Source organism: Pteropus vampyrus, unplaced genomic scaffold (assembly GCF_000151845.1).
Source record: "Pteropus vampyrus isolate Shadow unplaced genomic scaffold, Pvam_2.0 Scaffold653, whole genome shotgun sequence".
NCBI classification, from domain to species: domain Eukaryota; kingdom Metazoa; phylum Chordata; class Mammalia; order Chiroptera; family Pteropodidae; genus Pteropus; species Pteropus vampyrus.
Window position 1 is genome coordinate 95,389 of NW_011889434.1, and position 17,473 is coordinate 112,861.

General features: G+C 37.5%; 2 protein-coding genes across 3 annotated transcripts in view; one reads left to right on the forward strand and one right to left on the reverse strand.

Annotated features, from left to right (window-relative positions):
• The window catches only part of BEX3 (brain expressed X-linked 3), a 128,526-nt gene that overhangs the window by 47,501 nt on the left and 63,552 nt on the right, over positions 1-17,473 (forward strand). The gene's annotated exons all lie outside the window — the stretch shown is intronic.
• LOC105309000 (protein BEX1) lies at positions 14,172-15,786 on the reverse strand. Its single transcript, XM_011385073.2, has 3 exons — positions 15,632-15,786; positions 15,180-15,257; positions 14,172-14,810 (listed from the first exon to the last, which is right to left on the reverse strand). The coding sequence occupies exon 3, from the start codon at positions 14,803-14,805 to the stop codon at positions 14,419-14,421; it is 387 nt and encodes a 128-aa protein (XP_011383375.1). The 5' UTR covers positions 14,806-14,810; positions 15,180-15,257; positions 15,632-15,786; the 3' UTR covers positions 14,172-14,418.

Sequence of the window (17,473 nt, forward strand, 5' to 3'; positions counted from 1 at the left end):
GTTTTAATTTGCATTTCCTGATGATTAGTGACACTGGGCATCTTTTCCTATGTCTATTGGCCATCTGTACATTCTCTTTGAAGTAATGTCTCTTCAGATCCTCTGCCCATTTTTTAATCATATTGTTTGGTTTTGTTTTTGGTGATAAATTGTAGGAATTACCTATTTTGGATGTATACTATAAATCAAATCATATAATATGTGACCTTTTGTGTCAGGCTTCCTTCACTTAGCATAATGTATTCAAGCTTCATATACATTGTAACATGTACAGTATTTCATTCCTTTTTATGACCGAATAATATTTCATTGTATGTCTATATTATATTTTGTTTATCCATTCAAACATTGATGGATATTTAGGTTATTTCCACCTTTTGACTGTGGTGAATAGTACTATCTTAAACATTTGTGTATAAGTTTTTGTGTGGATGTATGTTTTTGTTTCTCTTGGGTATATATCTAAGAACGGAATTGCTGAGTCATATGGTAATTTTATGTTTAACTTTCTGATGAACTGTCAAACTTTGTTCCATAGTGATGCAACATTTTGCTTACCTACAAGCAATGTATAAGAGTTCTAATTTCTCCACATTCTCGAAAAACAATTCTTTTTTTTTTTTTTATTGGACTAAAAGTTTTGATTTGGTTCTTCTTCTTTTATTGGACTAAAAGTGTTGACTTGGTTGTTCGAAAAACAATTCTTAATTCTCGTTTTTAATTCTTGTAATCCTAGTGAGTAAAAAGTGGTTTTGATTTGCATTTTCTTAATGACTAATTATATTGAGCATATTTGTATCTGCTTATTAGATATTTATCTATCTTCTTTGGAGAAGTATCTATCCAAGCCCTTTGCCCATTTTTAAATTGGTTTATTTGTCTTTTTGTTGTTGAATTATGAGTTCTTCATATATTCTGGATACAAGACCTTTATCAGTGCCATGATTTGCAAATATTTTCTCTCCTCCTGTGGATTGTCTTTTCACTTTCTTGATCATATCCTTTGATTCACAGAAACTTTTGTTTTTTATGAAGTTCAATTTATCTATTTTTCTTTTGCTTTTCATGCTTTTGATGTCATATCTAAGAATACATTGCCAAATCCAAGGACATGATTTACCTCCTTTGTTTATTTCTAAGAGTTTTAAAGTTTTTTGCTCATATATTTTGTTCTTTGATCCATTTTGAGTTAATTCGTATGCAGTGTGAGTTAATTTTCGCATATGGCTTTATAAGATTTAAAGATTCTTTTGATGGCAGGACACTACATACTCTCACTCAAATAGATGAAAAACAGAACTCTTTGTTTCTTGTAGCTCCAGAAGAGAGAAGGCTACCAGACAGAGCCACTCAGGGGCACCTGGATAACAGCACGTTGGATCTCTAAGGGGCAATTTATGTATTATAAGTGGGATAGGTTAGCTAGATTTTGCAAGATCCCTGTGGATTGGCTAATTTGAATAATTTCTCAGACTCCAGGGTATAGAAGTTGTCCCTAGTTATCTGGTACCTGGCCCCTGGGTGATTAAGGTTGGTGCATAGCATCCCAGAGTGTGAACCTCCGATCAGGGAAGTGGTTGGATTCTGGACTTCAACAGCATCTCAAAAAGGGAAACTTGTCTCTAGCCAGGGCCTCAAAATTGAGTCAAGACAGCATTTCTATGAAAAAACATATTACAGTCGACCTCTCGATATGTTGACATCTATTTTGATCTTGATTATTTGAGGTATTTTAGTGGCATGAATAGTAGAGGAGACTAACAGAGAGAAGGATGTGTTACCCCAAACGGCATAGAAAACATTTTAGTAAGAGAGTACTAAGTAAGAGGAAAACGAGTAGAAGAATAAGGATTTTTGTAAGCCAGCCATAGCCAAGTTCTTCATATATATGGAATTAGTCAAGAAAAAAAAAAAAGACCTGAAATTTTCAAGGTCTCTAACAATATCTTTGGTAGAGTTGTAGTAAAGTGTGTTATAAGTATGAGTTATATATTTTTATGATAAAACTATTTTAGTGACATGTCCAGTAGTTATGTTGTCAGAGGGTATGAACTGATAGTTTAGTAAAGTATATGGAAAAGATTAATGGTATTTGTAGCCAAGAAGGAGTAGTTGCAGTGTTTATGGTAGGAGATGGAGTACAGGAGGTAGTGGTAGAAAGTTGGAGGTGGGGAGTAGGAGAAGGTGCTGGGGAGTGGGAAGTCCTCTCCGCAGGTGGTTGAAGAGGTATTTGCCTCCTAAAGAAAGCAATAATCTCCATTAATTTTAGAATGGCATTGATAGTAAGAACCTCTATAAGATTTTTCTTTAGGCAAAGGTGTGTAAAGGTGTATACCTTTTGGCAGAGAGCAAAGCATATACCAGAGTCATGGGCTAAGTAAACAAACTCAGGACACGTAATAGAATTCTTAATATCAAAGGAAGAAATACAATAAATGTATTATGTCTAATTTGTCAGTGTCTTAAGAAAGGCAGTACATGGACATTGCTGAGATACTGGTCTCAGTGTCTGGGACAAAGTCTTCCCCTGTGTAGGAAGCAAAGTCATCTGCAATGATGAGGTCTTGGACTCATCTGAAGTAACATCATCTCCAGTGGTGAGCTTCTGGGTTAGGGTGATGTCATCTGGGGTATGGGATTGGGTTATCTTTTCCAAGTGGATATGATGTTTTATTTATTTGTTTGTTTGTTTAAATTTTTCTTTTTTTATAATTGGGGGTTTTAATTCCTTTTCTTTTCTCTTTTATTTTCTTCCTTCCTTCCTTCTTTCCTTTCTTCCTTTGGTTTTGGGCTTCTAGCTGTCCAAAGTCACGATTTTTAGTTTCTGTATCTGTCTGATAACTCATGGTGCAGACCTACTAGGTGTTACAAGAAAAGAGGGGAAAAGCCTATTGGCCTGCCTCCTAGGCAGCTGTTTTTTCTTTCCAAGGTTTCGTAATCCACCTCCCAGGGATTAGGATTTAAACCTAGAGAGCTATATCAACCTCTCCCTGAGACAGGGCAGTTAGCCTCCTTTTCCTATCAATTTCTTTGCATGTTGATATGCCCCTGTACTTACTAAGGCCCAAGCACACTGGCTAGCGGTCTGGCATTATTTAAGCAATTGTGTAACTTATGCAGGTGTTCTCAATGTGTGTATAGGTATGACTTATTGATTTCCTTGTCCCAGAGCCCCCACTTTGGATTAAACATTGGGCTTCTGGTCTCCAGGAGTGTAGCGCATGATACCTCTAAAGGCCAAAAGAACATGAAGTTCGCTGGCAATAGAAGCAAGTTATGTAGCAGCAAAGGAGATATGTAGGCTGCTAATCCCTCCTTAGTAACATTGACATTGAGACCAGGCTGCCATTTCTCTACTGTGGGGGAGCCCAATTTATACCTTCTTCCACAGAGGTTGCCCAAAACACACAGGCAAACCAGATTTCAGTTCCCAGTAATAATAAACAACAATACCAAGTAAGTAATAGAACCCTAAAGTAGGCCTCTGCCAAACATGGGATATGATTGGAAACAATGGAACACCTGATCCCAGAAAGTGTGTCTCAGGTGGCCTATCACTCCTATTGTCCTAGGGTCGGCCTCCACCAGGGGCAATATCTAGTTCCTGAATTTAGCCAATTAGCATGGTTTGTTTTGGAAATTCTGACACTGAGGACGTTTAGGTAAGGAGAGATGTGGCAACCACCCACAGACACAGGAGCAAGCAATAAGTCTAAAATACAAGCCTGCCGACAGGTGGCAGTTCTATCTGGAGCCACTTTCACAGTGGTTTGGAACCAATGAGTAAGCCAAGAGAATCCACCCCACCCCAAGAAGCTCAAGAGTCGTGGCCTCACCATTCTGTTCCTTCTTTTGATGGCAGGATACAACACAATGACACCTGGATAGATGAAAGGCAGAACTCTTTGTTACTTATGGTTCCAAATAAGAGAAAGTTGCCAGACAGGCTCACAGAAGATTATGCCTGAGGACAAGGTTACAACAATCTGGAGCTGTAGGGGGCAGCTTGTGTGTGGTAAACTGAATGAGGTTAGTTAGATTTTGCAGGAGCCTGATAAACTAACTCATCTGAACAACTTCTCAGGCTCTGAAATGTAGGGGCTGTCCCTAGTAGTCTGGTACCTGGACTTAGCTGGTACATAGGAGCCTGGAGCGAGAGAGCCCAGTAAGTGAAGTAGTTGAAATATGAACTTAATCAGTTGCCCAAGAAGGGGAACTGACCAGACTCTTGTCAAAGCCTCAAAACTGGGTTAAGATAGCATTAAAAAAAAAACTATATTATAAGGAGTCCAACTATATTCTTTTGCATGATGATATCTAATCGTTGCAGCAACATGTGTTGAAGAGACTATCTTTCCCCATTGAATAGGTTTGGCACCCTTGTTGAAAATCATTTGACTACAGATGTATAGGTTTATTTCTGGACTCTCAATTCTATTTCATTGCTCCATATGCCTATTCTTATGCCAGTACCACACTATTTTGATCACTGTAATTTTGTAGTGTATTTTTAAATCAGTAAGTATGAGTACTCCAACTTTATTCTTCTTCTGTAACATTGTTTTAGCTATTTGGAGTCCCTTACAATTCCATATGAATTTTAGTATTGGCTTTTCTAGTTCTACAAAAAAAAAAAAAAAAAAAGAACAAAAGAAAAAGCCATTGGGATTTTGATAGGGACTGCATTGAATTTGTAAATCAATTTGGGGAATATGACATCATAATGATATTAAATTCTCTAATCCATGAATATAGAATGTCTGTCCATTTATTTAAGGCCTCTTTAATATATTTCAGCAATCTTTTGTAGTGTTCAGTGTATAAGTCTTACATCTCTTTGGCTAAATTTATTCTTAAGTATTTTATTCTTTTTAAAAATTCAATGTATATTTTAAAGTTTTATTGAAATATAATAGACAATTAGTTGCTCATCTTTACAGTGTACAATTCAATGAGTTTTTTTAATTATAGTTAGCATACAATAATATATTAGTTTTATTCATATAGCATAGTGATCAGAGATGCACATAACTCACAAAGTGATCATCCCACTAAATCTAGTACCCCTCTTCCTCCTTACATAATTATTACAATCCTTATGCTATACTTTATATATCTCCATGACTATTTTGTACCTATCCATTTGTACTTATTAATTCCTTTGCCCTTTTTCATTGACCCCCCCAACCCTCCTCCCATCTAGTAGCCCTCAAAATATTCTCCGTATCCATGAGTTTGTTTCCATTTTTGTTGTGTTATTTATTTTGTTCTTTAGATTCCACATGTATGTGAAATTATATGTCATTTATCTTTCTTTATTTGCACTCAGTGCAATACCCTCTAGGTCCATCATGCACTATATTTTTCCATCCCCTTCCTTTTAGACTATGTGTCTTCTAACCCAAAGTGAGTATCTTGTAGACAGTATATGTAAGGATCTTGTTTTTTTATCCATTCTACCACCCTATCTTTAGATTGAAGCACTTAATTCTTTTTCATTTGAGGTACTTGTTGATAGGTATGTAATTATTGCCATTCTTTATTCATGTTTTTAATACATATTTTTTCTTCTTCTTAATGAAGTCCCTCCAACATTCCCTGTAATACTGGCTTGGTCGTGATGAACTCCTTTAGCCTTTTCTTGTCTGGGAAGCTCTTTATCTGTCCTTTGACTCTAAATGACAGCTTTGCTGGATAAAGTAATATAGGTTGTAGATCCCGGGTTTTCATCACTTTGAGTATCTTGTGCCAAGCCCTTCTGGCCTGCAAAGTTTCTTTTGAGAAATCAGCTGCCAGTCTTATGGGAGCTCCCTTGTAGGTAACTAATTGCTTTTCTTTTGTTGCTTTTAAGACTCTATCTTTGTCTTTAACCTTTGGCATTTTAATTATGATGTGTCTTGGTGTGGGCCTCTTTGGGTTCATCTTTTTTGAGACTCTCTGAGCTTCCTGGGCTTGTATGGAAATAGACATTTCCTTCACCAGGTTAGGGAAGTTTTCCATCATTATTTCTTCAAACAGGTTTTTAACTTCTTGCTCTTCTTCTCCTTCTGGTACCCCTATGATGCAAATGTTGTTACGTTTGATATTATCCCGTAGGCTCCTTATATTATCTTCATTATTTTGGATTCTTTTTTCTTGTTGCTAAACTGATTGGGTGTCCTCCACTACCCAATTCACTATATCAGTGATTTGATTCTCCGCTTTCTCCACTCTGTTGATTCCCTCTAATATACCATTCGTCTCTGATATTGCATTCTTCATTTCTGACTGGTTCCTTTTTATAATTTTCATTTCCATTTTTATGGGGTTTTTTTTTAATCTCTTTGTTAAAGTTCTCGCTGAGTTCCTCTACTCTTTCCCTAAGTTCATGGAGCATCCTTATAACCAGTGTTTTGAACACTGCATCTGGTAGATTGCTTGACTCCATTTTTCCTGGATCTCTGTTCTGTTCTTTCATGTAGGATATGCTTCTTTGTCTCCCCATTTTGGCTGTCTTTCTGTGTCTGTTTCTATGTACTAATCAAAGCTCCTAAGTCTCCCAGTCTTATTAGTGTGGCTTTGTGTAGTAAGTGTCCATTGGCACAGTCCTGAGAAGGGTCTAGCTACAGGCCAAGTTTAGCCCCAATCTGTGTCCCTCCGGGGCCACCTGGTAAGATTTAGCAAGCAATCCACAGATGCTTATAGTTGCCTCAAGAGGCCACGTCAGAAACTGAGGCCAGGTGCCACCAGTGCAGGGCTTGGAGCTGCTCAGCAAGGGGCCTATTTTATTCTTTTTGATGCTTTTGTAAATTGAGCTCTTTATTTTTTTTTAATTTTTAGTTGAGATATAATTGACATATAACATCATATTAGTTTCAGATGTACAACGTAATTATTAGATATTTGTATATATTGAAAAATGACTAGTTATCATTCATTATCATACATAGTTACAAAAAAAATTTTTTCCCATGATGAGAGAACACAGCATGGATGGATCTTGAGAATACCATGCTAAGTGAAATAAGTCAGATGGAAAAGGACAAGAGCCATATGATTTCACTCATATGTAGGATATAAAACAGAAAGCAACAAAGAAACAAACAAAACAAACAAACTCATAGACACAGACAACAGTATGGTGGTTATCAGAGGGGAAGGGGGTCAAATATATGGTGACAGAAGGAGACTAGACTTTGGGTAGTGAGCACACAATGCAATATACAGATGATATATTATAGAATTGTATACCTGAAACTTACGTATGTTATGAGCCAGACAAAGACACTACAAGAAATTAAAATTATAGAACAATATCCCATGTGAATATTAATTCAAAGATACTAGCAAACCAAATTGAGCAGCACATTAAAAATATTATATACTATGATCAAGTGAGTTTTATTCCTCGATGTAAGAATTGTTCAACATATGAAAGTCAACCAATGTAATAAGCCACATTAACAGAATGAAGGAAAAAAATATGATTATGTCAATGGATGTAGGAAAAGCATTTGACAAAATTCAACACTCTTTCATTATACACGTAACAAACTAATAATAGAAGGAAATTATCTCTACATAATAAATGCCATATATGAAAAGCCAACAAATAACACCATATTCAAGAGTAAAAGGCTGAAAGCTTTTCTTTCAACATCAGAAAAAAAAGAAGGATGCTACTTTCACCATTTCTACTCGGCATAGTACTGGAAGGCCTAGCCTAAGCAATTAGTCAAGAAAGAAAAAAGCATTCCTATTGGAAAGGAAGACGTTAATATCTCTAGTCACAAATGATATAATCTTATAGGTTAAAAATCCTAGAGTCCTCAATAAAACTGTAAGAATTAATGAATAAATTCATCAAAGTTTCAGGATGCAAAATAAATGCATAAAAATGTGTTCTGTTTCTATGCACCAACTGTAAACAATCTGAAAAGAAAAAGTTAAGAGAATGATTCCTTTATAGTAGCATCAAAAAGAATAAAATATTTCAGTATAAATTTAAACAAGGGTGTGAAACACTTGTATACTGAAAACACTGCTGAAACAAATTAAAGAAGACATAAATAAATGGAAAAACATCTTACATTCAAAGAGTGGAAGACAATACTCTTAATACTACCCAAAGCAATTTACAGATTCAATGCAATCTCTATCAAAATCCCAATGATGTTTTTGCAGGTATAGAAAAATCTATCATAAAATTCATATGGAATCTCAAGGGACCCTAAATAGCCAAAACAACCTTGAAATAGAAAAACTAATTTGGAAGACTCAAGCTTCCTGATGTCAAAACTTACTGCAAAGTAACACTAATCAGTGTGGTACTGGCATAAAGACACACATATAGATCAGTGGAATAGAATAGAGATCCTAGAAATAAATTCTCACATGTAGGTCAAATGAATTTTGACATGGTGCAAAGACAATTCAATGAAAATGGACAGTCTTTTCAACAAATGGTGCTGAGAAAAATAAATATCCAGTACAAATGAATGAAGTTTGATCCTTACCTTACACCATACACAAAAATTAACTCAAAATGGAATATAGATCTAAACATCAGATCTAAAACTGTAAAACTTTTAGAAAAAAATTTAAGAGGAAATTTTCATAACATTGGATTTGGCAATGATTTCTTGGATATGCCACCAAAAGTATAGGTAACAAAAGAAAAAAAAATGGATAGATTGGAGTGCATCAAAATCGAAAACTTACATACATCAAAAGACACACTATCAATAGAGTGAAAAGGCAACCCACAAAACAGAATGGGAGAAAGTATTTATAAATCATGCATATGATAAGGGATTAATATCTAAAATATATAAGAACTTCTACAACTCAACATAAAAAACAAAAACAAAAAACAATCCAATTTAAAAATGGGCAAAGGAATGGACTAGGCATTTCTCCGAAGAAGATAAACAAATGGCCAATAAGCACATTAAAAGGTGCTCAGTGTCACTAATCATAAGGGAAATCAAATCAAAACCACAATAAGAAATCACTTTATACCCATTAGGAAGACTATTATAAAATTTTTTAAAATAACAGAAAACAACAAGTGTTGACCAGGATGTGGAGAAATTTTGACCCTTGCGCATTGCTGGTGGGAACGTAATGTGGTATAGCCAATATAGAAAACGGCATGATGTCTCCTCAAAAAATTATACCATATGATCCAGCAATTCCACTTCTAGATATATATCTAAAAGAATTGAAAGCAGAAACTAAGATATTTGTGTCTGATGTTCATAGCAGCATTATTCACAATAGCCAAAAGGTGTAAACAATTCAAATGTCCATTGACGGATGGATCGATAACAAAGTGTGGTATAGACATACAAAGGGATATTATTAACCCTTAAAATTAATGAAATTCTGACCCATGCTACAACGTGGATGATCCTCGAATATATTATGTGAAGTGAAATAAGCCAGACACAAAAGGACAATTATTACATGATTTCTCGTATATGAGGTACCTAGAATAGTGGTTACTTGGGGCTTGGGGCAAATAAGAATGAAGAATTATTGTTTAATGGGTACAGAATTTTATTTAAGGATGATGAAAAGGTCTGGTGATAGATAATGGTGATGGTTACACAACAATGTGAATGTACTTAATGCCATTAAACTAAATTGTTTTAAATGATAAAAAATGTTATGTATATTAACACAATAAAAAGAAAAAAAACGTGCAAAAGATCTTAGTCATGCTTGTATCCGTTTATGTATTTAGTTACATTATGCAATTTTGTCACATGTGTAGATTTGCATGACCACTACTACAGACTAGAAATATCAGTGATCCCTGATTCTACCCTTTTATAGCTGTAGTCAGCTCTTTCCCTCCTCCCCCCTAAACTCTGGTAATCACTAAATTCCATCTCTATAATTGTCTGCTTAGTTATCTGGGAAATTCCAGTCTTGTAAGGTGAGTTGGGAAGTATTCCCTCTTCAGTTTTCTGGAAGATTTTGCATAGAATTGGTGTTATGCCATCCTTAATGTTTGGTGGAATTACCAGTAAAGCCATTTCAACCTAGAGTTTTCTTTGGAGGAAGTATTTTAAATAAAATTTCCATGTATTTAAGCTATCTGGTTTTCTTCTAATATATATGTTTAGTGCTATAAATTTCCTCTTCAGTACTTCATGTGCCACATCCCACTAATTATCATATGTTGAGTTTTCATTTTCACTCAGTCCAAAGTACCTTATAATTTCCCCTTTCATTTCTTCTTTGGGTTAATTTTAACATTTGGGGATTTTCCAGAGATTTTTCTGTTATTAGTTTCTCATTTAATTCCACTATTGTCAGAGAACATACACTTTATGATTTGAATCCTGTTAACATCGAGACTTATTTTATGGCCCTGAATATGGACTATCTTGGTAAATGTTCCATGTGCATGTGAAACAAACGTACATTATATTGTCGTTGGTGGCAAGTTCTACAATTGTCAACTAAATAAATTGGTTCAAGGTGTTGTTCAAGTCTTATATGGACTTGCTGATTTTCTGTCTACTTGTTCAATCAATTTTTTAGAAAAAGTGTTGAAATCTCTGACTATAATTGTGGGCTTGTCTGTTTTTCCTCGCAGTTCTATCAGTTTTTGCTCCATATATTTTTTGAAGTACTGTAATATGTGAATTTTTAGGATTATTTCCTCTTGACAAACTCACCACTTAAAACTATGTAATGACATTCTATGACCATAATATCCCTGGTACTATTCTTTGCTCTGAAATTTATTGTATCTGATATCAATATAGCCACTCGAGCTTTGTTTTGATTGGTGTTAAGATTGTCCATCATTTTTCACTCCTTTAATTATCTGTATCTTTAAATTTAAAATAGGGTTCTTATAGGCAGCATATATTTGTGCCTTCCTTATCTATAAAATCTGACAATCTCTGTTTTAAAATTGAGGTGTTTGGACAATTTACAGTGATGTAATTATTGATATTAATATGTTCGCATTTAAATCAACCTTCTTGCTATTTGTTTTCATTTGTCCCTTCTGGTCTTTGTTCTCTTCCTCTAACATTTTTTTGATTGAGTATATTGAAGATTCAATTTTATCTCTTATGTTGGCTTATTAGCTACAACTTTTTTCATGGTCGTTTTGAAATTTATAACATACATTTTTAACACTTCAGAATCTACCATCGAGTAACATTAATGTATGGAATAAGAACTTTAAAATTGTGTGCTTCCATTCCCCCTCTCCTGGCTTTTGTGCTATTGTTTACATACATTTTACTTCCACGTATATTATAAATTCTACAATGCACAGTAATCTGGGGGCAATAACATGTCTCATATTATTTGTTTCTCCTCCCTCATGGAACTTTGTCTTCCACTATTTAATGTTCAATAACTGAAAACTGGTTTCTTTATATATATATTTGGTGCAGGTTTTGTTTCAATTCGAGAGGTAAATACAGTTCTTGTTACTCCATTTTCATTTGAAGCATAAATGTGGCTTGATGTTTTACTTGGTTAAAACATGAAGGCTTTATTTCACTTCTAACCAAAGTGCATTTCCTATGCTATTTGACCTACTCGGAAGAGTCCAGTGTCTGTGAATACTCCCTGCTCTGTGTGACTAGAAAGTTCAAACTGCACTGCTTCCTTTGGTCACAAGGTGGCCCTTAAATCTATTTCCTTCAATAGTCTTAATTTTTTTTTTCAGAAAAAAAGAACGAATAATTATTTTTCTCCAAAAGTTATCTGCTGGTAAATACACAATAGAATATACAGATGTCAAATTATAATGTACACCTGAAAATTATATAATTGTATTAACAATGTTACCTCAATAAACTTAAAAAATTTTTTTAAAGTTATCTACATTATTATCTCAATTTTGTTAGAAATATGTAAGGATTAAAATACATATACCTGTTTATCATTTGCTGAATACCACTAAATCCATACTTACCTTGGTTCAGTTTTTTATTCATCAAGGATCTACAAGATGTACATAAAGTGCTAAAACCCCAATGGCCCAATCCCTATCTACATCTCAAACCTCTTTTTTGAACATCCTTTTTCTTTGAGAACCAGAGTTCAGCACCTTCTCTTCGCTAGATTTTAGGCACTTATGGGAAGAATTTGTCCCTTTTGTGAAGAGCAGTCACTCTTAGAGAGAAAAGGAGGCTTGCCACATAACATATAGAAATGATAGAAGTAGGCAAATACAGCCATAACCTTAGATATGGCTGTTCCCTTCTAGGGAACCTCATGCCCTGTTCTCTTACTGCCTTTTGTTCACTTTCTAATGGTTGATTGTTGCCTGAGTACTTTAAGTAGAGCCTGATCACTTACATACTACTCCCTCAGTTGTCCTTTCGGATCCAAACATTATGGTAAAGGCCAAAAGCTAGCTTGCAGAGGGCTATTTCTCAAATCCACCCTTCTCTGAGTTGACAGGGCAAATTTGGATCTGCCTATACATGGAAGTGTACATTTTTCTGAACATATGCATGTCTAATCTTCTACTATGATATGCCGTGGGTTCATATGTGAATTTCTAGTTCCTCTTCAGGAACTGCTAAATATCCTTAGGCCAATGAAGACAGAATGCTTCTGGTTTCAATAGAAGCAGGTTTTAGCACTGGCAATCAAGAGTAAGAAGTCTGGTAGGGCAGAAGCTTCTCTGTTCATGTTTTCCTGCCCTTTCAACTCTAGCCTTTGTCTTTATAAACGCCTGTCTTGCTGTATGTGCCTTGTGTCTCAAGCATCTTGAAGAGGGCGGGCTTTGGAATTGCTTAGGAATCTAATTCATTTCTGGGGTTTGCTGTGTTTCGTTTTCACCTGCCTACACACGTTTCCTTTTGGTTTCCTAAGTGCTACTGTGATGTTATATCCTAGAGAAGAGTTTGGCAAACTTTTGTTAAGGCGATAATAAACATATAAGTTTTGCAAGCGAGCCATACTGTTTCTTTGGCAACTACTCAACTCTGCCATCGTAGTACAAAACCAGCCAGATACTATGTAAATTAATAAGTATGACTGTATTCTAATAAAACCTTATTTATGTATACCAAATTTTGAATTTCATAGTTTTATGTCATAAGTCAATTTTTTTCAACCATTAAAAAATGTAAATTTCTTCTTAGCTTATTGACCAAAAAACTAAGCAATAGACCAGATTTGGTTTATGGGCTGTGTTTTGCTAACTCTGTTCTAGAACCCTAACTTCTAAGTTTATTTCCACAAAAGACTGTCTTTATACCTATTTAGTACACTCCAAAACAACTTTACTTCCCAAGTTCAACTGGGACACTTAAACACAATAGTCCTCCAATGGACTTCTCATAAAAATCTCCACATATGGGTATCCACTAAATTCACTGACACCATCTCCTGGCATTCAACTCAGTATAATTCTTCATATTCATAGGTTTCAGGGGGCTGGTGTGAGAAGGGCCAACTCAGATTGAAAGTGAGCTGTGTTGCCTCACACATCTTGAATAGTCTAATGAACTAGGTAGGTTTCTTGGGGGAGAACTACACCTAAGGAAAGAACCAGATGGTCAAGGTTATTTCCATGAAGCTCAACAAGGAGAAGGAATTTCTCCAAATTTTTATAGGACAGATTGAGGACTCAATTCACTCGAAGTTTCAGAGAAATCAGTGGGACTTTCTCACCTTGAGGATACTCAAGGGAGAAGGCAATAGGGCAAAGAAACAGAGAAATATAAGTACCTACACCTCTTAGCCCAGTGGATATTTCTGAGTATAGGACAGACATGGATTTGGGAAATTCCCCAATAGCTGAAGGGAGTATCTAAGGGGTTGGGTCATGCATATGCTAATGGGAACAAGAGCTTGGAAAAAGCTCATAAACTTATTGCCTCAAGTACACATAGCAGTCCTGGGAGATGATTATCACCTTCATCTTGATAAATACGATCTTTAAAGAGCTATGTCTCATGATTAGGTTTATACTCCTAAATAAAAGATCGAGAGGTTAGCCATAACTGAGATTCTAACACAAGTGTTAATAAGTGCTCACATTGTTTTTATCAGGTGGTCTAGCTCTTTAAGTAATGTTTTTTTTTTTTAAATGAGAAAAATAATTGCTATAAGGAGATGAACACTTTTTTACTTTATGTATTCTTAGACTGTGTGCTCATTTATAAAATGTAATAAGATTTGAAGTAAAAACTAGAGAATGCTTTCTTATATTGCTTTATTTACTTCATAACATGTAATGAGCATCTTTCCATGCAATAGGTAAAACTCCCCTGCTGACAGAAACTTACGTATTGGGTCAAAACACAACATTCAATTAGAAGCTGGTAATAGGAGACCCATAAGAAACAAGTAACATCAAAAGGTTTACAATGAAGGTACATCACAAACATGTAAGTTTAGGAAGCAGGTGTGTTGCCCTATTAACTTCAGGGAAAACATGAACATTCAAGGCATAAGGCAAAACTCATCATGATGGTCATGGTGAGGGGGGTCAGTGCTAACTGCCCGCAGACTGTGACTCAATTGCTTTTCCCTCAGCTTTTGCATGAGTTGCCTCATCTCCTCCCCAATCCTTTCCATATTCTCTTCTCCCATCCTTGCCTGTGGCTCTCCAAGCCTCTGAATCACATCCCATCTATACTGCAGGATTGGCTGCCTGACACGGAACCGCCTACGATTTCCCCTAGGCACACAGTATTCACCAGTTGCCAAAGGGAGGGCCAAGGGCTCTCCTTTATTAGCATCTTGCTTCTTCTCATCCTTTTTTTCATTTTCCTGGTTGGCATTTTCCATGTTGAGACTTTTTACCGCCTGTTCCTCTTTCGACGCCATCACTCCTAGGAGACAAGAGACATGAGAAAGAACTTTTTCCCCACTCGTGGACTGATCAGCACCGAGGACAGAGGCCCTACTACGCACCTTCTACGATTCAGAGGCTTGGATTTCAAAGGCTTTTTAAAATTGCATGTTTCCCACCTGAGAGGCTCCGTACGCCCTCTAGGGGGCCCCCAGTCTCATTTCTCCCCCTTCCCTCTGGTTCCCGTCCCCTCCCTCATCCCAAACCCACCATTTTCCCTGCCGATCCATGCCCAAGCCTCTGCAGGCACCAAAATGGAGGACGCGGCGCGGGGAAGGATCTGGGGTCTCGGAGGTTGCTCTCCACTCGTTGCCCACCCCTGCCCGCCACCGCCGTCCCTCGCACCCACCTGGGCCTATCCTTGCCGTCTCCTCCGCCTCCCGATTCTCGCCGCGAGTGCGCCGCCGCGACACTTGGACCCGCAGACCTGCGGAGGGCCGGGGTGGGGGAGCGGGGACCACTGCAGCCGAGCGCTCGGCGCACCACCCGCCGCCGTCCCCGCCCCCGCGCTGACCACTATTTTCGACACCAAGAAGGACGGGGCGGGGCGGGGCGGGGGACCCAGAAGCAGGTGTTTCCGAAGGGTCGTCGCCTTGGGCCGTCCAGCCCCGGTCCCCTCCACCGCCCCCCCCAGAAAGGCCCACCGTGTTCTGCGGCCACACGCGGGGCCGCGGCAGGGCGTGGTGGCTGCGGTCTCTGCACTGCTTCGCCCCGGGGCAGCCCGACGCCCCCGCCCCGAGGGCTCCACGGGCCGGGCCGGCTGTCCGCACCAGCCCCGGGGAGCACCTCGGGATCCTTTACCTGCTCCTGCTCCCCCTCCGCCTCCGCCTCCGCCTCTTGGGGCCGCCCCTGGCCCGCACGCCCTCAGGGACACCGCGAGCAGACACTGAGAAGGGAGCGAGCGACGACCGAGTCTGACGCCCGAGCGAGGCGCGCGCGAGGCGGCGCTGGCGGGTCACGTGAGTCTCTCGTCATCGCGAACGGCGACGCCCCCGTCCCGCCCCCCTGCTGCCCCTCGGGGTCCTGCAGAGCCCTCGGCCCGCGTCGCCGCCCCTGTCCCCGCGTCCCTTTTAACATCGCCAGCCTGGGCCCTGTCGTTGTCCCTTCTTTGTGTGTTCCTGGGCCTTTCTCTGCTGCCAGGGAAGGGCAGTATCTTCTCGGGGGCCTGTGGGCCATCCCAGCTGCTGCTCTGGGGACTCGCCTCTTCCCTCCCAAGCTCCTAGGACAGGCGTCCTTCCACCTGCTGTTCTTTCTGCTGCCAGTGCTCTCCATTTTCCCTCCAATAAAATGTATAGGAGAGATGTGTCAAGGAAAGAGCCCAGGAGAATGGATTTTAAAAAATTCATAACCTCTCTCTATTTTATTCTTTTTATAGTAAACAAAAAATATATAATTTTATAAAAAGGAAAAAGTTCTTTTTATTTGAAAAACAGATTAAAGTTGGAAAAAAATAACCACCTGTCTCTTCTGCTAAGTCATATAAATATGGACTCTACAGGCAGCCACTTTTTTAAAAGTTGGAAAAGAACAGGGCAGCTGATAGTTCCTCTTGTGAGGGGCCCCTAGATGCATTAGGCCTTTTCATGAGGTAAGCCAATGAGTGTGTACTGCAGTAGGGCCTTGTTGAATTTTCAGACTTAAACAACAAAAATTCCTTCACAAATTTCAGGTTCAAAAGGCAGTAAGTATGTCTTTATTAAATCTCATGATCATGTATTTAGAGAATCCTTATGGGGTCTACAATAAACCTACTATAGAAATAAAAATGATTTTAGCAGGATTTAAATTATAGATAGATATACAAAAACTCAGTAGTATTAATAATGAAAAGTTGGAAATTGAAATCATGTGTAAATAATTTATGATAGCTTCCAAAAACATGAAATACGGATAAATTTAAGGAAACATATGCACTTAAAACAATGAATGCCAAAAGAAACTAAAGATCAAAATAAGTATAAAAAACCATGCTCCTACATCAGGGAATTCAGTACTGTTATGATATTAATTCTCTACAAATTGATCTATAAATTCGGTGTAGTTAAAATCAAAATTTCAGTAGGCATCTTTGTATAACTTGACAAGCTTAACTAAAAATTTATATAGAATTGCAAAAAACCTAGAATACACAAAATAATTCTGGGGAAAAAAAAACTCCACAGATATGGAGAATTGCATTATCTGATTTCAGACTTACAATGTAGTAATAAAGGTAGTATAATAGTAGAGTGTACAGAGACATTGTAGTTACCAAAATTTAAAAGTTCTCTCTGAAAGACATGGTTAAGAAAATGAAGTGGGAAAATATTTACAACACGTGTAAACAACAAAGAGTTTATATCCAGAAGATATATAAAGAACTCCTAAACTTCAAAATAAGACAAACAATGCAATAAAAATAATCAAAAGATTTGAACCAACATTTCACAAAAGTACATATACGAATTGTCAATGAGCTCAAGGAAAAATGTTCAATCTCATTAATCATCTGGGAAATGTGAAAAAAAGAAACAATGAAATACCACTACACATCCATCAAAATTGCTAAATTAAAAAGTCTGACAGTTCCAAGTATATCTAAGGATGTGGAACAACTGGAATTGTCATTCATTGCCGGTAAGTTCAACCACTTTGAAAGACTTT

What these genes read in the sequence shown, in the direction of transcription:
- LOC105309000 (XM_011385073.2), bottom strand. Translation starts at nt 14,805, where the DNA reads ATGGCGTCGAAAGAGGAACAGGCGGTAAAAAGTCTCAACATGGAAAAT.